The 22,416-nt window shown below is 49.6% G+C and overlaps 1 protein-coding gene across 5 annotated transcripts; it reads left to right on the top strand.

Annotated features, from left to right (window-relative positions):
* Positions 1–331: 331 nt before the first annotated feature.
* On the top strand, positions 332–19,571 carry FAM110A (family with sequence similarity 110 member A). 5 transcript variants are annotated; one of them, XM_086332632.1, is made up of 2 exons: positions 332–439; positions 18,037–19,571. In XM_086332632.1, exons 1-2 carry the CDS (start codon positions 428–430, stop codon positions 19,018–19,020), a joined length of 996 nt encoding a protein of 331 aa, XP_086188758.1. In that variant the 5' UTR covers positions 332–427; the 3' UTR covers positions 19,021–19,571. The 5 variants fall into 5 exon arrangements, with proteins under 5 accessions (XP_086188758.1, XP_086188760.1, XP_086188763.1 ...); XM_086332634.1 differs by lacking the exon at positions 332–439 and adding an exon at positions 5,732–6,019; XM_086332637.1 differs by lacking the exon at positions 332–439 and adding an exon at positions 5,771–6,019 and having other exon boundaries at positions 18,096–19,571.
* The last annotated feature ends 2,845 nt before the right edge of the window (positions 19,572–22,416 follow it).

Below are 22,416 nucleotides of genomic sequence, written 5' to 3' on the forward strand. Positions count from 1 at the left end.
GTGTGAGAGGCATGTGCTGAGGGGACTGGAAATCGAGGACAGTTCCTGGGTCTGGCAAGTCTGGTGCTGGGGGAGAAAGTCTGTAATTTAGGAGGGGCACTGGCAGAGGAGCAAAGGCCCCTGGTCACATCCTGAAGACCCACCCTCTGTAGATGGTGTTTTCACTGTTCCTACAGGCTGTTTAGGAAGTGTTTTGAGGACACAGGGCTCCAGGGTTGAGAATGTTTGGGAAACAGTGGAGTAAGCAAAGAGAAAGAGGAGTTTCTGTTCCAGGCCTTCTCAAAGCCTTTCTCATAGTTCAGTGCATTGCCAACCTCTAATTCCAGGAAAAGTGAGCAAAGAAGTGTGGACCCTGCCTTCTGGGAGCTCAGTCGGTGGAGGAGATCCAGACACAGGAACAAACCGAATATCAGGAGGTTGGAGAACTATGAAGAGAAATGTAAATAATGGGAGGGGTGGGGGTGGGGGTTCCCTGGGAGGATGACATTTGAGCAGAGCCTGGAAGGAAGTGAGGAAGGGGGTGAGGGGATAGCTGTGTCTGGGGGGAGAGAGGCCCAGGCAGTGGGAACAGCATGTGCAAAGGCCCTGAGGCAGGAAGGGTACTTAGTGTATTTAAGAAGCAACAGGAGCCGGTGGCTGGAGCAAGGTGGGCTGAGGGGGAAGGTGGTAGGAGATGGGGTTGACAGGGATCAGCCTCCAACGGCCACCAGAGGCCAACAAGGCCATTCAGAGCTTGTTGGGGGAGCCCTTGGAGGGTTTGGGCAGGGAGTGATGCCTGGGCCATGCTGCCTCATGAGCTTGTACTATCAAACAACCTCTTAAGAGCAGTAGCAGAAATAGTAGCCACAGAGTGTGGAGGGTACTCAGGGTGCTGTACCTCTTGCAAGCCTGGGAGGTAGGCATGGTTAACACCCATCTTACACGTGAGGAAACGGAGATTTAGAAAAAGGTGCTCAAAGACATTTCTGGAACAAATAAGTGAATTGAGAGACAGTATTTAAAAAAAAATCTTTCCATAGATATTTTTTCTATCTTTCCTATTGCTTATTCTTCAAAAGCACCATTCCAGCCGCATTCACCATGCATTGTCCTGTGGCCAGGAAATTAGGGGTTTTTTTTGGTGGTGGAGGGCATTAATAGCAATGCTATAGTAAATATTCTTGTTGTTAAATGTTTCTGAATCTCTTTAATTATTTGGTTAGAGTCAATTTCTTTTTAGAAACAGTATTTAGAAATATTCCTGTTGTTAAATCTTTCTGAATCTCTTTGGTTAGAGTCAGTTTCTTTTTAGAAGCAGTTTAGAAATAGAGTACAGAACCACTGAGACAGCTCAAAATTTCTCAAAAATTTTTGAGAAAAATGACTCTGTTGCCCTCCAGAAAGAATATCTCAGCGATCTCAGTTGACCCTCTCAGCCATTATGTTTGGAGGGACATATTTGGGCTGAGTTTTCAGTCACTACCTTATTTTGTTCTCTCATAGAGTATCCTTAGAAATGTTATTTACTTTTTAGTAGGTAATACATTTATAAGGTGGGCTTCCCAGGTGGTGTTAGTGGTAAAGAACACACCCGCCAATGCAGGAGATGCGGGTTCTATCCCTGGGTTGGGAAGATCCCCTGGAGGAGGGCATGGCCACCCACTCCAGTATTCTTGCCTGGAGAATTCCATGGACAGAAGAGCCTGATAGGCTACAGGCCATAGGGTTGCAAAGAGTCAGACATGACTGAAGCGACTTAGCACGCACGCACATTTATAAGGTTTAAAAAATATTTTCTGAAAAGCTTTTCTCTTTCCCCTGTTCCTCAGTCAGCCCAGTAGCCACCACCGGGACCTTTTTCTGGTGAGTCCTTCCAGAGAAGTTCAGAGGCAAGCAAATGTGTACAGTGAGAACACCCTTTGAATGGAATGAAACAGAACAAAATAAGCCCTAGGGTGCACAGGAGATTGGGAACTGCCATCTGAGGCTGACTTCATCTTGGTTTTGAGCTGAGTAAAGAAAATGCTGCCAAGGTCAGACTGCTGGGGGAGGCACAGCCACAGGCGTGGGTACAGGGTGAGATGTTATTCTCGCGAACGTGCTGGGTCAAGATAAGCACACAAGGGGCACAAGGATCCTCCGGCTCCCTCTGATCTGGGCACACTAAGGACAGCTTGGCCATCTTCTTATTCTTACAGGTCCTCCTGCTCCACACAGTGGGGAAGGGGAAGAACTAGGGTGTTTTCAATCACTCTGAACTGGTGTCAGGTGCTTAACAAACCCTAGAAAATAGAGGTCATCCCCAGTATGCTGTTGACACATGAAGATGCTCAGAGTCCTGGAATCTGAGCATGTCCAAATAATCTCTCTTTGTGTGGCCTAACTTGGAATCCCAGGGAAGTTCCTTCTGCCTCTGTTTTCCTCACTTTCTTAATCTGGGAATGAGGCTCAGGGTTTTTGTGCTGCTTGTTTGAAGCTCCAGGGCATGCAGTCAGAGGCAGCTTAGATGCAAGAGTCAGCAGGGCCTTTATCCGGGCATCTCAAATATCTCCCAACACGTGATTGAAACTACACATTTCAGAGAAGAATTCAACCATGACACCATTGTTGTCATTCCCATTTTAATGACAGGGAAGGTGAGGTCTGGGAGGCACTCTAGCGATGTGTTCCCATGGTCATAAGCTTGTGTAAAATTTTCCAAAGTGAGGTAATTTAACCTCATTCTGTTAAAACCACCATCTCCTTCTGTTCCAACTTCCCCTTTTGTCAGATGAAGTTGGAGTGAGTGTGAGCATTTTGGGGATCTGGCTAAGAGGACCTTGACATTTAGTTTGGGTTTAGTGGTTTTATTTATGTTGTTTCCAGTCACTTTTTTTTCTCTTGCTCACCGGGGACCCAGCTGATTCCTAGTCCTGACTTCAGCTGACTTCAGTGATTTCCAGCTGCTCTAGTAAAGGAAAGTCTTCCAGGAATATCCCTACCTGGCACACTGAGGTGACTCACCTGGTACTGTGACATGAAAGTGAAGGCATGGAGGGTCCTACAGTGTGAAGAGGAGAGGTTTGAAATGTGTGTATACATGGAAATGTAGTATACAGAAGCTTGTTTGTGGAAAGTATGGAAATATGTCGAACAGGTAATTCACAAAAAGAATGTTATTTTTCTGAACTTTGTAATCTCTGTATAAATTGGAATTTGCTAAGGTTTCTTTTATCTTTCTAACTAAATCATCTCTGTATTACTTGATTTGTAATTTTGTAGTCCTTTTCTTAAACAACATTCCCTGCTGCTGCTGCTAAGTCGCTTTAGTCATGTCCGACTCTGTGCGACCCCATAGACGGCAGCCCACCAGGCTCTCCCGTCCCTGGGGTTCTCCAGGCAAGAACACTGGAGTGGGTTGCCATTCCCTTCTCCAATGCATGAAAGTGAAAAGTGAAAGTGAAGTCGCTCAATCGTGTCCGACCCTCAGCAACCCTATGGACTGCAGCCTTCCAGGCTCCTCCATCCGTGGGATTTTCCAGGCAAGAGTACTGGAGTGGGGTGCCATTGCCTTCTCTGAAACAACACTCTCTAACACTTCTTAAATTGTTTAAGCCTCAGGAAGTACAAAGTCTGGACCTGCTCCTACTGTTTTCTCTGTGTCTTTCATGATCAGAGACCCTCCTTGCCTCTCCTCACTGCCACTGTCAAACTGCAGTCACATGGGAATGTAACAGAATGGTTCGGAGGACTCCTGCTGGATCCAGACAAACCTTAGTTTTCTAATATAAAATAGGAATATTAGTAGAATCTCCTCAGACAGTAATGAAGTCAAATGAGAAAATGTGTGTATGTTTGAGCACAATCTAGCAGAGGGCACAGTTAGTGCCAGGCCTGTTATTTAGCTGATCGCCATAGACTCCCTGTTTATGACAGTATCTTTTCTGATATTTCTGGTTGGTGCATATGCCAGAATGTGCAATCATTGGTAGCTATTGGTATACTATTAGTTCTCCTCCCCCACCTCTCCAAGGTATGTACACAGTAGTGCTCGATCACTGATAATCCAATCAAAGAATGAAAAACACCATCTGGGATAGAAAGAGGCTGACTCCAAAGTGAGCAATGTCCTAGACCCAAACAGTAGTTCACCCTCTCATCTGAAAGGGCTGTTAGAGTTGATTTTTCTAATTCTCTTTTTAAAAATGTGTCTTTGTTTTTCCCCCTGACTGGTTTAACTGTTGGCAATTTGGTAACTTATTTTAAGTTTCCAAATTGCCAACAGTTAAACCAGTCAAGGAGATAAAGAAGGAAGAAAGAAGCAGAAAGAAGAAATTAACTTCTGTTATTATAAATGTTTATACATAAATATGTGCGTCTAGTCAAGGCTATGGTTTTTCCAGTAGTCATATATGGATGTGAGAGTTGGACTATAAAGAAAGCTGAGTGTAGAAGAATTGATGCTTTTGAATTGTGGTGTTGGAGAAGACTCTTGAGAGTCCATTGGACTGCAGGGAGATCCAACCAGTTCATCCTAAGGGAAATCAGTCCTGGGTGTTCATTGGAAGGACTGATGTTGAAGCTGAAACTCCAAAATTTTGGCCACCTGATGCAAAGAGCTGACTCATTTGAAAAGACATTGGGAAAGATTGAGGGCAGGAGGAGAATGGAACGACAGAGGATGAGATGATTGGATGGCATCACTGACTCAATGGACATGGGTTTGGGTGGACTCTGGGAGTTGGTGATAGACAGGGAGGTCTGGCGTGCTGCAGTTCACGGGGTCGCAGAGTCGGACACAACTGAGCAACTGAACTGAACTGAAATATGTGCATTGTGCTCAGTTCTGTCTGACTCTTTGCAGTACCATGAACTATAGCCCTTCAGGCTCCTCTGCCCATGGAATTTTTCAGGCAAGAATACTGGAGTATTCTTTCTCCTTCCCCAGGAGATCTTCCTGACCCAGGGATCAAACGTGTGTCTCCTGCATTGGCAGGCAGATTCTTTAACATTAGAGCCACCTGGGAAGTCTAATACATAAATATAGTACATGTGATATTACCATTACATATTTAATGCATATTTATGTTGTATATAGTGCTTTGAAACATACTTCTGAAAAATTCAATCTTTCTTAGTGCTAAATATATTTTAATCACATCATTTTTAATGACTGTATAATATTCCTCATAAAAAAAGTGAGGACATTTAAAGGTACTTATCAGAGGGTTATGCCATGAGCAGTGATGAGAGTTTTGTCATGCAAAGCTCCTGGTATGTATTAAAAAAACTCATTAAATTCAGTTCTTCCGCAGGATGGATTTATATAGCCAATCTCCTTTCACTGAGCACTTGTTATTTTCATTATTTTGCCATGATAAATAACGCAGGGCTATATTAATTTTCACTCACACCTTTGGTCATATCCTTAGTAAATTTCGGGACTGCTGGGCATGCCCATCTTCACACTAACTTGCTCAGTTAGGGGAACAGAGAGGGAAACCGGCTTGCACTGGTTCACATAACCTGTCAGCTGATGTCAGGACTAGCAATCAGCTAAGTCCTGGATGAACAAGAGAAAGAACTAGCCGCTTGAGCTATAGAGGCTGCCCAAAGAACCTGAGACCACCGGGAAGGTGAGGGGCGGTAAGGAACTGCGAAGACCTGGCGCTCCCACGCCAGGCCGAAGCTAAGCCGTTGCCTGGCAACGCGGGCGGCGCGGAGTTCGAACGGAAGCGAGAAACCAATCAGGATGTCCGGGGCAAACCATTCTGGTGTCGGGGAGGGGGGTGAAGCGATGCGCTCATTTCCCCTTCCCCCTGCGCCCCGGGACTTTCACTTCCCCTCTGTGCCCCCAGACCTTCGCTCTGCCTGGGTCCTTGGGACAGTCAGGTTCCCCGGCTTATCTCGGGTGCGGAGCACAGCTCGGAAGAGGCCCCCGCGGGTCCTCACGTGGGGCTTGGGCCTCCCGAGCCGTGTTGGGTGCGGCAGTTCCCCGCCTGCCTGGGTCCGAGCTGTCAGCCTCCTCAAGACCCGCACTGGAGGAGCGGGACTCGCCTAGGTGAGGCTCCTTATGAGGGCACGGGTGGTCCGGGGCGCGAACCCGGGTCTAAGGGGGGCTGTATTCACCCCTGCAGTGCATGTTCTCTCCGAGTCCTACCTGCGGAGACGTGAGGGTACCCCATTTCACAGATGAGAACGCTGAGGCTCAGAAAGACGAAGTCTGGCAGAGAATCTGATTCGGATCTTTCAGATCCGCTCCAGGCTGCCTCTCCCCAGCATCGGCCTGGGGTCTTCTCCCCACCATCGGCCTGGGGTCTTCTCCCCACCAACTGTCTTCATTTCTCCAGAAAGCCAGGGGTGGACTTAGGGCTCACTTGAGATCCTTCTGCTTGCAGGGCTCTGAATTGCATAGCTCTTCCTCTCAGAGAGAAGATACGGGTGGTTCAGGCAGGACTGACATTTCCGAGCTAGGTGCCAGGTGGGCAGCAGATGCTTTGGCCCTGGAATTGCTGTAGGACTCTTGGGAATCTACTCTGGGTTGGGCAAAAGGGTAGGCACAGCCCTCAACCAAAGACACTAGTCACCAGAGACACTGGAGTTAGTCCTGGGCCCAGGACTCCTCCTGGTAGAGCATCTGACCTATACCAGGTCTTGCCTCCTGGGGAACCCCCTCCCCACCTGCTGGTTGCTATTGGTTTCCTCTTGTAGGTGGGCAAACTGAAGTTCTAAGAAGTTAAGCCCCTTTGCCCAAAACCACATGGTCAGACTTGGCAACTCTGGGGCTGGTTCCCGATCTGTCTGGCTTCCATCTTAGAATCCTAGACACTCAGAATTGTAGCATCTGGGAGTCTAGAATCTCTTCAAGGGGAATTATTTATCCTCTCTCCTCCAAACCAGTCTCCTGGCTTTAAAGGGAGAAGAGCTCTGGAAATTCAGAAAGAAAACAAGTCTTCATTCTTTCAACAAATATTTACTCATGTTATATGTTCTGCCTTGTCTATTTTGTTTTTCTCAGTAGCATTTAGCCCATCCAATGTCCTATAATTTCACTTATTAGCGAGTTTATTATCTTCCCGGACTGGAATGTGATGCAGGGAGGGGCGAAGGTGAGGTAAATGAGGTAAATGAGGTAATCGCCTCCAGTGTGAAACTGAGGGGTGCCCAAAACCCTAGGAATCAAAATGACTAATGCTAACATTTATTGATCATTTATTGTGTGTTCTGCTGGTGGGAGATCAACTCCATGGATCACAGTCCCTCATCTCTGTCACAATTACACATGCATCCCCCTGACCTAGCTGTCCCACTTCTGGGCAGAATGATATAGGTGCAGTGAGGCCACAGTGTGGTTTTTAATAGAGACTAGACACATGCTCAGCGGCCATCGGTTGGGACTGATGGGCTTTTTATGTAGTACAGCATATATTATTAAGTTTATTAATAACACTATAATTAATAACATGCTAATAACATATATTAAGAACAACATATATTATTCAGTGAAAGAGTAAGATGAAAACAACGCACAGAACATGTTGCTATATGTAAAAAAAATAGAAAGAATATATGTCCATTGTTGCTTGTATGTGCCTGAAATCTCCCTGGAAGGACATATAACTATCTGATCATAATGATTCTTGCAGGGAGGGGAACTGGGTGGCTGGGGATAGGAGTGGAGGGAGGTGTTTTTCTTTTTTTAATTTCCTCTATAGCTTATGAATTTTAAGCCATGCACATGTATCACCTGGTTGAAAAAAATATATAGGTATTATAGATTATTTATCTAATCATGAGACCACTGCCCTGTCTATGATCTGTCATTAACTTTCTTGTGACTTTGGACAAGGTTCTTGACATCTCTGAGCCGAGAAAAGAAGCCATGATGGTGAGCTTCGGCTCAGGCAGAGGGCAGTCCGGGACAGGAAGTGGGCTTGGTTGTGGGTCTGTCCCAACTCCACCTTCCGCATCCTGTGTGCCAGGCCCTTCCTAAGGCTTTGCGTGCAGTATCTCTCTTAGTCTGCACTGCAAGTCCCTTTGTCCTCATTTGGCAACCTCAAGTGCAGACCTGAGGCCCAGAGGACTGAGTTGGTGGAGGTGTGAGGTTGGTGGGCCAAACGGGAGATTGCTGCCTTAGGCAACTGCACCCACACCGCTTCTGCAGCCTGTTTACCTTTTCCTTCCTGAGGTTTGTGCAAGGTTGCCCTGGGCAAGGCTGACTGCAGGCAGGCCAGGGCACGAACGTCTGGAAAAACTCCAGGAATAGTGTGGGGCCTGGCGTGGGCCCGGAGGATGCCCAGCTGGGTGTCCCTGGCCCTGGCAGCTGTGCTGAAATGGAGCTGGGCTGTCCTGCTGCCTGGCAGTCTCTGCTGCCTGGAGCCTTCCTGGCTCCCGCTGGGGCAGGAGAGGGCCTCTCTGTCTCCACCCAAGTCTGGGCTGGACTTCTGCTAAAGAAAAGGAGAAGCAGGTGGAAGGGAGGGGTGAGGTGGAAGTGCACAATGTCATAAAAATGATAAACATCAGAAACCACACCTCCTGCCCCCTCAGCAAAGAATAGACATCTCTGACACCTCTTGATCCCTTACTGTGTGCTAAGTAATTTACAAGTGTGAACTCCTTCAATTCTGTCTCTATGATGTAAGGTCGTTACTGCTGTTATATCCTCCTTATGAAGGGAAACTGAGCACAAGAGATGTTTAATAACTAGCACCTAGAGCTGGGACTGGAATCCCAGGAGTCTGGCTTCAGACTCTAAACCTTCTTATTCTTTTTTAATGTGTGTATTAATAAAATGCAGTTTACCATTTGAATCATTTTTAAGTATACAGTCTAGTTGCATTACGTTCATTACAGTGTTGTGCAACCATTGCTAATGGAAACGCCATACCCAGTGAATAGTAACTCCTCGTTCCCTTCTCTCTCCCGCCCCTAGCAGTCACCGTTCTTCTTTCTGCCTCTATGAATCCGATTACTTGAGGAACCTCATATAAGTGGAATCAGGCAGTATTTGTTCTTTTGTGACTGGCTTATTTCACTTAGCATAATGACTTCAAGATTCATCCGTATTGTATAGCATGTGTCAGAATTTCCTTCCTTTTTACGGCTAAATGACATTCCATTATGTGTATATACCCCACATTTTGAGTATTTATCTGTCAGGGGACACTTCGGATGTTTCCACCTTTTGGCTATTGTGAATAATGCTGCTATAAGATGCTAAATAGAGAAGCTCTATAGTCAACAAAGACAAGACCAGGAGCTGACTGTGGCTCAGATCATGAACTCCTTATTACCAAATTCAGACTTAAATTGAAGAAAGTAGGGAAGACCACTAGACCATTCAGGTATGACCTAAATCAAATCCCTTATGATTATACAGTGGAAGTGAGAAATAGATTTAAGGGACTAGATCTGATAGATAGAGTGCCTGATGAACTATGGACTGAGGTTTGTGACATTGTACAGAAGACCGGGATCAAGACCATCCCCATGGAAAAGAAATGCAAAAAAGCAAAATGGCTGTCTGGGGAGGCCTTACAAACAGCTGTGAAAAGAAGAGAAGCCAAAAGCAAAGGAGAAAAGGAAAGATATAAGCATCTGAATGCAGAGTTCCAAAGAATAGCAAGAAGAGATAAGAAAGCCTTCTGCAGCGATCAATGCAAAGAAATAGAGGAAAACAACAGAATGGGAAAGACTAGAGATCTCTTCAAGAAAATCAGAGATACCAAAGGAACATTTCATGCAAAGATGGGCTCGATAAAGGACAGAAATGGTATGGACCTAACAGAAGCAGAAGATATTTAGAAGAGGTGGCAAGAATACACAGAAGAACTGTACAAAAAAGATCTTCATGAACCAGATAATCATGATGGTGTGATCACTGACCTAGAGCCAGACATCCTGGACTGTGAAGTCAAGTGGGCCTTAGAAAGCATCACTACGAACAAAGCTAGTGGAGGTGATGGAATTCCAGTTGAGCTCTTTCAAATCCTGAAAGATGATGCTGTGAAAGTCCTGCACTCAATATGCCAGCAAATTTGGAAAACTCAGCAGTGGCCACAGGACTGGAAAAGGTCAGTTTTCATTCCAATCCCAAAGAAAGGCAATGCCAAAGAATCCTCAAACTACTGCACAATTGCACTCATCTCACACGCTAGTAAAGTAATGCTCAAAATTCTCCAAGCCAGGCTTCAGCAATACGTGAACCGTGAACTTCCAGATGTTGAAGCTGGTTTTAGAAAAGGCAGAGGAACCAGAGATCAAATTGCCAACATCCACTGGATCATGGAAAAAGCCAGAGAGTTCCAGAAAAACATCTATTTATGCTTTATTGACTATGCCAAGGCCTCTGACTGTGTGGATCACAATAAACTGTGGAAAATTCTGAAAGAGATGCGAATACCAGACCACCTGACCTGCCTCTTGAGAAATCTATATGCAGGTCAGGAAGCAACAGTTAGAACTGGACATGGAACAACAGACTGGTTCCAAATAGGAAAAGGAGTACGTCAGGGCTGTATATTGTCACCCTGCTTATTTAATTTATATGCAGAGTACATCATGAGAAACGCTGGACTGGAAGAAACACAAGCTGGAATCAAGATTGCCAGGAGAAATATTAATAACCTCAGATATGCAGATGACGCCACCCTTATGGCAGAAAGTGAAGAGCAACTGAAATGCCTCTTGATGAAAGTGAAAGTGGAGAGTGAAAAAATTGGCTTAAAGCTCAACATTCAGAAAACGAAGATCATGGCATCTGGTCCCATCACTTCATGGGAAATAGATGGGGAAACAGTGGAAACAGTGTCAGACTTTATTTTTTTGGGATCCAAAATCACTGCAGATGGTGACTGCAGCCATGAAAGTAAAAGACGCTTACTCCTTGGAAGGAAAGTTATGACCAACCTAGATAGCATATTCAAAACCAGAGACATTACTTTGCCAACAAAGATCCATCTAGTCAAGGCTATGGTTTTTCCTGTGGTCATGTATGGATGTGAGAGTTGGACTGTGAAAAAGGCTGAGCACCGAAGTATTGATGCTTTTGAACTGTGGTGTTGGAAAAGACTCTTGAGAGTCCCTTGGACTGCAAGGAGATCCAACCAGTCCATTCTGAAGGAGATGAGCCCTGGGATTTCTTTGGAAGGAATGATGCTAAAGCTGAAACTCCAGTACTTTGGCCACTTCATGTGAAGAGTTGACTCATTGGAAAAGACTCTGATGCTGGGAGGGATTGGGGGCAGGAGGAGAAGGGGACGATAGAGGATGAGATGGCTGGATGGCATCACCTACTCGATGGACATGAGTCTGGGTGAACTCCGGGAGTTGGTGATGGACATGGAGGCTGGCGTGCTGCAATTCATGGGGTCGCAAAGAGTCAGACACAACTGAGCAACTGAACTGAACTGAAACACCGATGTACAAGTATCTGTTCAAGTCCCTGCCTTTAGTTCTTTTGGTCATATACCTGAAGTAGGTTTGCTGGATTCCATAGTAAGTCTATTAAAAATTTTTGCTTAACTGCCATACTCTTTCCATAGTGGCTGTACCATTTTATAACCCAACAGTGCACAAAGTTTCCAATTTCGCCTCATTCTCCATCCACATTTATTATTTTCTGTTTTTGTTTGACTGATAATGGCGATCTTATGGGTGTGGTATGGTATCTCATTCTGGTTTTGGTTTGCATTTCCCTAATCATAAGCGATGCTGAGCATCTTTTCTTGTGCTTACTGGCCACTTGTGTACCTTCTTTGGAGAAATATCTATTCAAGTGACCGCATTCTTAGATTTGTAACCTCTGAGAGAAGTGGTCAACATTCTGTCTGGGCTGATGAAGGCCTCACAGGGGAGCTGGGCACTGGAGCATCTATTTGGTTGAAGAGTTATCACAGCTCACATTTTGGTGGTATTTGTCAAGCACGGGCCTCATGCTGGGAAGGAGGCACTATTAGGCATCCTGTTTTACAGTTGGGGAAACCAAGGCATGGAGAAGTTAAGTATCTTATCCAAGTTTTATAGCTGATCACTGGTGGAGTTGAGGTTTGAACTCAGTCAGGCTAGTCCTAGAATCCAGGCTACAGGGGTGTCCAGGGAGAGGGAGTAGAAAAGGGCACTGCCAGCAAAGGACGCAGTGTGTGCAGAGACTTGGATGTGGCATCTTAGGAGGGAAAATAGGATTCAGTTAGAAGTGTTTGGAGCCCAGCTTGAGTAGGGGCTCCTGGAGGCTGGAGCAGGAGTGGGACCGGTGGAGGAAGGCCTGGGCAGAGTAGGGGGTTGGGAGGAGGCTTGGTGCTGAGGGGCCTTGGTCTTTCAGGTGGCCTGGCCACTTGGTCTGTGTTGTCCCCTTTTGTGCTTTGTCCCTGGAGGATGGAGTTCTTAGCCCACAGGAGAGACAGGAAACAGGTGGTTGTTGTTGATGTTCAGTTGCCCAGTAGTGTCCAACTCTTTGTGACCCCACGGACTGCAGCACACCAGGCCTCTCTGTCCCTCATCATCACCCAAAGTTTGCCCAAGTTCATATCCATTGCATTGATGATACCATCCAGCCATCTCATCCTCTGACACCTTCTTCTTCTTCTGCCTTCAGTCTTTCCCAGCACCAGGGACTTTTCCAGTGAGTTGGCTGTTTGCATCAGATGACCAAAGTACTGGAGCTTCAACTTCAGCACCAGTCCCTCCCATGAGTATTCAGGGTTGATTTCCCTTAAGATTGATTGGTCTGATCTCCATACTGTTCAAGGGACTTTCAGGTGGTAGTGAAATGTCTAAAATGACAGGGTGCGATGAATGCTTGGAAGGGAACTAACTGGCAGGAGAGAGTTGGCAGGAGCCCCAGGGTGGTCAGGGAAACCTCTCTGAGGAAGTGAAGATGGAAGGTTCCAGGCAGAGAAAGGATGATGCAAAGGCCCTGAGGCAGGAGAAACCTTGGTGTGCTCAGGAACAGCAGGGAGGACTCAGAGGCTGGAGCAGGGAAGGCTGGAGAGGAGGAGGACTGAGAGGAGGGCCAAGTGGAGAGTTTGGATTTTGTTCTCAGGTGATAGGGAGTCTCAGGGGCTGGGGCTGGGGTGATTTAAGCAGAGCTGTGATGACATCTGATTTCTGTTGGGAAAACATTGCCATTTCTACCCTCACAGCTGAGGAAACAGGTCCAGAACCATAGCCAAGTTGAATTCTCTCTCTGGGGCCCAGAGAGGGAGGCTAGAGAGTCCCTAGGAGTCCCCTGGTGAGTGGCCAAAGACTAGCAGGAGACTAGGGACTGTCTCCTCAGCCCTGCCCCCCAGACCCAGGCCTGGGTTCAGGTTCTGGCTCTGCCATTTATTAGCCATGTGACCTCAGACATGTGGCCTCACTCTCCATGCCTTGGTTTTCTCAACTATAAAATGGTCATAATAGTAGTACCTACCTTACAGTGTACGTGTGAGGATTAATAAATGAGTTAATACCTAGAAAGAGAACAAATGCCAGGTACAAAGAAAGCACTTGGAGAAGTTCTTAACTGTTTTATAAAACTTGTCATCATTGCCTTGCTTTTACTGCTGTTGGAGCCTAACTGAGCACAGCTTCCTTCCCCACTGTTGCCTTTGTTGAGGGTTAGGAAGGGCCCCAGCAGTCTGCTGTGGACAATGATGGTCTTGTCACCTCCCTTATCCTCCTAAAATCAGGGCCCAGGGGCTAGAAGAGGTCTCAGAGCTGATTCACTCCCAGGTGGAAGAGAGTTGTTCCTTGAATCAGTTCCTGTCCCCTTGTGCCCGCCACCCCAATGCTGGTGCAGCCCCCACCAGGCACAGACATGGAACTGGGTCCTCTTTCACTTCCTTGGGGGCTCATGTCTGAGGCCAGTGCTCACTTCCTTCTTTGGACCGCAGGCTCCCAGTGAAAACTGGCTTCATCGAATGTGCCACCTTAAGTGATGTAATAGAGCTTGGTGACAGAAGAGACGGTCACTTCCCTCCCAGGGGTTCCTTCTGGCAGGGCTACTACTGTCTCTTCATCTGTAAAATGGGGATCAAATAGCTTCTGCCTCTCAGGGTAGTATAGAGATTTAAACAAGGACCGTGTCTGGCAATCTGAAATTCTAGTTATTATTATTGCTTTATTGCTGTCAATTACTAATGCTTACAGCTTGCTCAAAGCTTCAGTAGGCACTCTCAAGCTCTAAGAACTCACACTGACCTGGCCCTGGAAGCTGGGACTTTCCTTTAGACAGAATGGAAGACCAGAGAGGTTCAGCAACCCACTCAGGGACACACAGCCAGAAAGGGGGGCGGTATTAAGGTTTGGTCTGAGGAGAAAGAGCCCAAATTGGACTCTGCGGGGTGACTTTGGCAACTGACTCAGCCTGTCCCAGCCTCAGTTTTCCATTAGTCAAATGGGGATAATAATAGAGCTCCCTTCATAGGGGTTGTTGGGAAGATTAAAATGGGTTAATTAACACCAGGAGAAGTTAATATATTAACTGGCGATCATTGTGGCAGTGACAAGGGGGACTCAGTTTTTCCATCTGCAAGATGGGAGCCCTTACCCTAACTGGGTCGCACATGTGAGCCAGGGCAGCTGGGGGTGGGCGGGCCCCGCTCGCGGAAGGGCTTCCTGGGGTAGGCAGGGCGTCTGAGACCAGGTCCCGGCGCCGAGTTGGCGGACTGCAAGCCTGGGCTCGGTTCCGACCCGCTGCCTGGTTTTCCTTCTCCCTTTTCGAGTAATTCCTGGGCCGGCGGGTTCACTTGCCGGGGGCCGGCCGCCGGAAGTTGCGCAAACGTTGTGTTACCTGAGCCCAGGTGGGCCGGGCTGGAGAGCGCAGAGCGGCGGCCAGGACGCAGCCAGGTATGTGCGGACCGGGGCCTGGGCGCCCGGCCGGGGTCGGGGCTGCCCGGGCACCTCTCCCTCCTCCTCGGGTAGGCGGGGACCGGGCCGAAACTCACCTTCAGGCCTGGACGAGGCTGTAGGAATCATGCCGTCTGCTCCCTCATTTTAGAGCCGGGACTACCCGAGCTCGGAGAGGGGCGGCTAGCAGACTGGAGTCACACAGCGTGCCGCCGGGCTCTGGGCCTCCTCCGCCGCTAGGAGTCCCCAAGATTGCCCTCGGCTAAGGAGGGCAAGGGCAGAAGCTAGACTCCGGGCTCCCCTACGACCCTACCCACTCCGACCCCCGTGGCCCCCCACCGCGGCCTTCTGAGGCTAATGCCCGGGAAACCGCTGGGGAGGGAGCGTGGTGAGGCTACGTGCCCGAGGATGCCAAGGAGAAGGGCCTGGGGCCGGCGTATGTGGGGTCGTTTGTGGGTGTTTGAAATCCGTGGGTGGGGCGTTGGGTGATGAGGAGGCCTCAGAAAAGGCACGAGCCCCACCTGGGGACCGGGACCCTGGCTTCAACTCGGAGGAGCCGCAGCAGTTTGGGCTTCACCCGCCTGTGGAATGAGTCTTGTTCACGGATTAACCTTTGTCCGCGGCTTAGGTTCAGACAGACCCTTCTGGAAAAGGCTTAGAGACCCCTGCGAGAGGAGCGGTCTCAGGAGTTGGGTCCAATTCCGTAATAGAAACAAGGAGCCCAGTTCATGCAGTGAACGAAAGTGCTCGACTTGTTTTTTGTCTCTCCATCCTCACGGTGACCTGGAGGATGAGGAAGGTCTATTTTTAACAGCATTTCACGGATAAGGAAACCCCAAGTCTGGAAGAGGTGCAGCGGCTTGCGAAAGGCGCACAGCGGGCGAGTGGGCGAGTTCTGTGCGGGCTGGCCAGCGGCCCCATAGCCAAGCTTGGCTCCTAGAATCTGCCCTGGCCAGAAGAGCCTCTGGGGCGCCTGGTCCGCTGGAGGCGTTGGAAGCCCGAGCCTGGTGGGGGTCGCAGAACTTATGCCCTAGCCCTGCCCATTTGACCTCCTTCCTCCCTCTGTTTCCCCTATGATGCCCGGGAGGGAACTCATGCCACCAACGGGTTGGACTGGTTTGGGAGGTGGCGGCCGGGGGGTGGGGCAGAGCCTACCTATCTTGACAGGGCTTGGCATGGCTACCTTTCTTGTGACCCTTCCCTCCTGAGGTCTCCTTGGGGGTTGGTCCTGAGTTGGGCAGCCTTCTTCTCCCACCTACTTCATCCCTTCTACCTCTGGAGCAGCTCTGGCTCTGGGCCAACAGCCCTCAAGTTTCTGTTGTCAACTTGGTTGCAGAAGTCTCAAACTGGGGCGGGAGGGGAGGGGCTCAGATATGTTTGCAGGCATTTTGTTTGCCCTGTCTGTGCAGTTTTTAATATTATCAAATAGAATAACAATCTACAGTTTCCATGCACTCTGGATTCCCAGCTTCCTAGAACATTCTATACCTACCATTTTGGACTATATGCCTACAGTAGGGTGGGTGTGTCCCCTCTCTAATTTATCCCTGGTCTCCCTACTTATATTTGGCCCTCACAGGTATTTTATCTTAGTAAAAATCCATTGACTGTTGGTTATGCGTAAAGAGCAATATCTTGAAACTGAGATAGGGGAACAAAACAGACCCTCCCTTGCCGCCCTCCCCCCAAGCTGTTTTAGGAGAATGTGAATAATAATGAGTAAAACTACTCTTTTTAGGCTTCATATGACTTTGTGTCTTATTTACTGGCTCTGGAAACTTCTTTGAGTCTCAGTTTCTCCATCTGTGAAAATGGGATGACGGAGACCTGTGTCACAGACTTGTTTTGAGATTACAGGAGAGGATGATGTCAGATGTCTAGAAGACAGATTCCTCTCTTCCCTCCCCAGTCCAGACTCTTCCCTCATGGCATTCTGGATGTCGAGGTGGGGCTGTCCAGTATAGCTTTTTGCTGCAGATGGAAATGCTCCAATCTGTGCTGTCTAGTAGAGTGACCACTGGCCACATATGACTATCGAGCACTTAAAATGTGGCCAATGTGATTCAGGAACTGAATTATATTTACTATAAATTTAAAGTTAAGGCTGAGTAGCCATATGTGGCTAGTGGCTATTGAATTAGACAATATTGGTTTAGATGGCCTGAAGGTCCTCTTGAAGATCATCTTGATGGAGTCCCTTTCCCCCATTTTATACATGAAAAGGTTCAGGACTTGGTCTATGGGTTTTCTTCCGGCCCATCTCCAGGGGACTTCGGGGAGCACTTTGGGACTCTAGCCCTTCTTCCTTGGAAAAAGGGACAGGGGTGGCCTGATGGCCAGGGTACTGGCCCTGATGCTTAGGTGATCATGTGCCTCCAGATGTAGGCCCTCCTGCCTGTGGGTGTCCATACTACTGCTGTTGACAGATGCAGAGTTGGCTGGATACTCCTGAGCAGGGCTGTGATCTTGGGCATTTCCAGCTTCTCCTGGGGCCGCATAGCTCAGGGCTGATGTTTCCACCTGACAGCATCCATGGATCACTGTGGGCCTGGCATTGGAATTTCATACTGGAAGCTAATGGGTGTCTGGACTCCACTGGGGCAGGGGTGGGGTAGGGACTTTCTGCGCTCCTCCTCCACAAGCTCTGCTGCTGTGCCTGGGGCCTGGCATGTCCAGGCGGGTGGATGGCACAGGGCAGCTTCCTGCCTAGGTGAGTGTGGGGTGGAGGTGGTTCCAGGCTTCCTGTGGGCATTCCAGGTGGGGTGTGGGGTTGGAGCCCTTTTCCTTGGCCACTCAACCCCAAGACCCCTGCGCGGCAGAGGGACAAGGGAGGCAAGGGACAGCCACCAACTTGTTGAGTTAGCTTCCTCAAGCTTGCCTCCCTGGGCTTCAGTTTCCCCAACTGCAAAATGGAATTGAGAAGAGGACCCACTGAGGTTGAGCTGGCTGATGTCCAGCACTCAGCCTGGAGCCAACTTTGCTTCCTTTAAAATATGCCATCCCCATCCTTTATGCCCAGGCAGCCCGTGTCTGTCTTTGGTACCTTTTTTCTTTCTGCTTCAGCTGGGCCGGGCCCTCCTCGAAGGAGGGGGAGTGGGTGGGGCCACAGGCCTGGCTTTCGGCCTGCTGATTGGCTCCCTGTGAATCAGAGGCGTGGCTTTTACCTTTTAATAGGGAGGGCGTCTTCGGTCTCTTGGTCTTTGCTGAGCCTTTGTCTGAGTGGGCTCTGTCGCTTTCTTTCCACCCCTGCAGCCGTTGTGGAGTCCAGCTGCCAGCTTTCTGCTTGGATTTCTGTCTTCTTATTTCTCCAGTCTCCTCAGACAGAAGCCCTCGGGGAATGTAACAGCCATGCCTGTGGACACGCTGACTCCGGGAGCCCGGGACACCCCTGCTCTACCTATCCGCCTACGGACCAAGGTTCCTGGCTACCTGCTCCGGCGGCCAGCGGACGGTGGAGCCCGGAAACCTAGTGCTGTCGAGCGCCTGGAGGCCGACAAGGCCAAGTACGTCAAGAGCCTGCATGTGGCCAACACTCGTCAGGAGCCTGTGCAGCCCTTGCTGTGCAAACAGCCCCTCTTCAGCCCTGGAACTCGCCGCACCGTGCTCACACCTAGCCGCCGAGCCCTGCCTGGTCCCGGCTGCCGGCCCCAGCTGGACTTGGACATCCTTAGCAGCCTCATCAACTTGTGTGATAGTCCTGTGTCCCCTGCCGAGGCCAGCCGTACCCCTGGACGGGCTGAGGGGGCCAGGCAGCCTCCCCCGGCCACACCTCCACGCCCACCACCGAGTATTGCTGCAGTCCGACGAGTGGATGTCCTGCCCCTGCCGGCATCACCTATCCAGCCCTGCCCATCGCCAGGCCCTGCCGCTGCCTCTAGCCCAGTCCGGCCCCCAGGTTTGCAACGCTCCAAGTCGGACCTGAGTGAGCGCTTCTCACGGGCAGCAGCTGACCTGGAGCGATTCTTTAACTTCTGTGGCCTGGACCCGGAGGAGGCGCGGGGATTGGGTGTGGCCCACCTAGCTCGGGCCAGCTCAGACATCGTGTCGCTGGCGGGGCCCAGTGCTGGGCCAGCCAGCTCCGAGGGGGGCTGCTCCCGCCGCAGCTCTGTCACCATCGAGGAGCGGGCTCGGGAGCGTGTCCCCTATGGCGTGTCAGTGATAGAGCGCAACGCCCGAGTAATCAAATGGCTGTATGGGTTGCGGCAGGCGCGAGAGACTCCAGCAGCTGAATGCTAGGTGTCCACTGGAGTCGGGATCTTAGGCTGTTGGCCTCTTGACTTCTCCTGCATCCATTCCCTGGCTTGGAGCAGACCCAAGGCTGCTGCCTTGTGTGAACTTGCTGTGGAGGCAAAGGCTCAGAGCACCATCTGGCAAGGACTGACTTGGAGAGAGCTGGCTCTTGACCTTGGACCACTGCCTGGCCCTCACATGTCGGGTTTTGACATGAATGTCCCCTGCTTGTGGGTTTGGATTTGGGGCACTTAACCCCCACCCCCCACCCCACCCCCCACCCCCCACTGAGAGTGGAGGGCCAAGGGATCTCACCAGAACTGTCTACCCAGCAGTTCTGTTTCTTTCTTCCTTCCTTGGCCTCTGTCCTTTGCTGACTTCCTCTTCTTTAGCCCATGGGCCTTGGTTACCTGGGAACTCACCCTGGGGTGGGGCAGGGAAGAGTGGCCTTGGCAGCCTGGGCCTAGGTGGGTAGACTACAGAAGGGACTGGTAGGAGTCTGCACTGCTCTGACTTCCCTCCTTTTGGTTAATAAACACAAATGCTTGTTTTGCAAAGGCTGGGTCATCAGATTCTTCTGTGTTTACAAGAGGGAAGGGTGGAAAGTCTTGGGATGGGGCCTTCAGAAGTCAGTGATTGTGGACACCCCAGGATCTGGGGGAACATGAGTTCAGTGGCTGCTGGCCTGGCCTGAGACTTGCCTCACAGGGCATCCTCAAAAGCCCTCTGGGAGGCTCGCTGATGGGCCTTCTTCATAGAATTTGGGATGGAACTGGGAAGAGCACTGGGAAGGGGACCTGCAGGGAAAGGCTGACAGGTATATGGACCCTCCTCAACCATAAGTTATGTGCCCTTTCCAATCCCAGCCCAGTTCCCAAGAGGGCAGGAAGCTCAGAGAGGGCAAACCCTGAACTTGAGGTCACACAGTCCATAGACTGGAAGTGGAATTCTAAGAGGAAGCAGGACTTGAGATGGATAGAGAAAAATGAGTGGCCTTGCCTCTAACTCTGAGTGACCCTGGTCAGGCCAGTCTCTCTCTTTGGGCCTTGGTGGATGAGTTGGCAGCATGGTCTTATTTGGGCTTGGGGAAAGGGAAGGAGGTGGCTGGCACTGGGGTTTGAGATCTCGGCTCCTTCCTGTCTCCCTCCAAGTTAGTTACCTGCTAGGAGACCCCACCCTTGGCTGATAGAGCAACTAGGGCTGGGCACATAAAGGGTGAGAACCTGGATGGGCTCTGCATCCCTGCTTTCCCGAGGGAGGGGGGCAGGGCTGGGATGCACTTCCTCTCCTACTTGCTGCCTGGGCTACAGCACTCAGGAACAGGAAGCTCTAATGGGGGCCCTTGGTGACAGGTTTGATGTAGGTTTTATTTTAAGCATAAAGAGGAGATTTCCGTTGGACTGTTGACAAACATCCAGGTCAGCCCAGCTGTCTGTCTGACAGTCCCCAGGGGACTTGACTGGGCTTGAGCCATTTGGGGAAATAGGGGAAATCAGGTTGTAGAAGAGGATGGTGTTCAAATCATTGAGGGGAGTTCACCCCTCATGGTACAGATTGGGAGACTGAGGCACAAGCCGGGGATGACCTGCTGTAGGCTCCCAGCAGGTTTGGCAATGCAGGAGCCGGCCCCCTCACCCCCCGACCCCCCAATCCCCATGTTAAAGGAGTGATGGGGTTGGGCTGATAATCTGTGTCAGCTCTGCAGAGGTGGTGCCTTTTGAGGTGTCAAAACCTTTACCTCCAAGGCAACTCAGCCTCAATTCTGTGCTAAGGGTTGCCCCTTGCCGTGAGCTGTCAGTTCTCTAGAAACACAAGGAGGGAGCATTGGTTGCATTTTACATGTGAAGAAATCAAGGTTTGGGTCACAGGACTGCTGGTGATGATCTGGGAGACCCCTTGTTCCTGGAGGAAGTTTAAGTGCTGGACTCAGACCATTCATACTAAACCTGTCACTGAATCCTCAAGGTGACTTTTTGAGGGTCACCTGAGAAGATCACCTCTTGTCTTAGAGCAGGGAGGGGTAGTGGCTTTTGGGCTGTCACAGAGTGGGTCTGCACTCCAGCCTGGGGTCACATCCCAGCCTCCTAGGCATCCCAGTCACCGGCTCTCTGGCTCCTCCATTCTCCTGACACATGCCTCACCTCTCTTCCCCATCCTGGCAGCCTTTCCTCCTAGTCACTATTGAACGTCTACTGGATGCCCAGCAGTTGGCAAGACAGCCATGGGCCCCTCCAGGTCTCAGGGGAGGGAAGGAGCCGCTAAGTAGAAACTAGTCATATAATTTGGAACAAATGCACTCAGGGACTTCTGCCCTAAGACCAGAGCTGTTCTTAGAAGCTGTGATGGGGGGAGCCAAGAGGGGCATTGGGAGGGTCTGATGCAAGAGAGCAGGGAGGGATTCTTGGAAATGAGGAAGGTGAGACAGGTTGAGCCTTGACTTCTCTGACAGGGGTTCCCCTCAGCCAGGATTCTGTGGATGGAGAGGCTGGCGGCTTCTGCCGTTCCCCTTACCCCCAGCCTACCAAGCCTTGGGGATCCACAGAAACAGGCCCTCTATTGTTTAGCCTCCAGTTGGAGTGTGAGGGGCAGTGATTGGCAGCCACTGTGTTTCAGCCCTTGTGAGGGCCTGCAGCTGCTGCCTTGTCCCCTGGGGCTGCTGGGCCTCCATAGCAGCTTCCCCAGGCCAGACTGGCCCCAGCTGCCTAGCCCCTAATTAGGCAAAGATGAGATTTGCTCCCTGATCTATTTCTCACCAGCTAATTATACACACTTGGGCTTGGGAGAGTGGCAACCTGGCTGCTCACTTCTGCCATGAAGGTGTGATGGGCCCCCTGGGAAAGTACCCATCCCCACCTGCAGGACCTCAGTTTATCTTGACAGAGGAAGGGATATAGTGAGAGGGTATTGTCCCTACCCTGATGAAATGGTTCTGCCTTTGCTAATGAGTTGCTGAAAGGGGCCGGGGGGAGGAGACCCCCCCATCCTGTCTGACATCCGGTGTCCAGGGGAGTCTGCAGATCCATCCTGGCCCAAGACAGAAGCCCCATCCAGGTTTAAAAAACATTTTAATATTATTTTTCAGATGATACATTTATATATTTCCCCCCAAACTTTATTAAAATGTTCAAACTTAAAATTTGATAGAATTATTCAGTGAATACATGTATCACCTACTAGATGCACAGTTGTTAATATTTTGCTATATTTGCTCTATCAGGCATCTATCCATTCCTCTATCCATCCAGTAAGACAATTGGATTTTTGGAAACTTTGCAAAGTAAACTGCAAGCGTCAGTACCCTTCCCCTCAAAGACACTTCAGCATGTATATAATCAACTAGAGTTTCATATTAAATATTTGTTTATGGTTATTCTTGAGGGTGGGAGGTAAAATTTATATACA

Source organism: Bos grunniens, chromosome 13 (genome assembly GCF_055505025.1).
Source record: "Bos grunniens cultivar Pamir isolate PY7600 chromosome 13, Bosgru_T2T1.0, whole genome shotgun sequence".
Taxonomy (NCBI): Eukaryota; Metazoa; Chordata; class Mammalia; order Artiodactyla; family Bovidae; genus Bos; species Bos grunniens.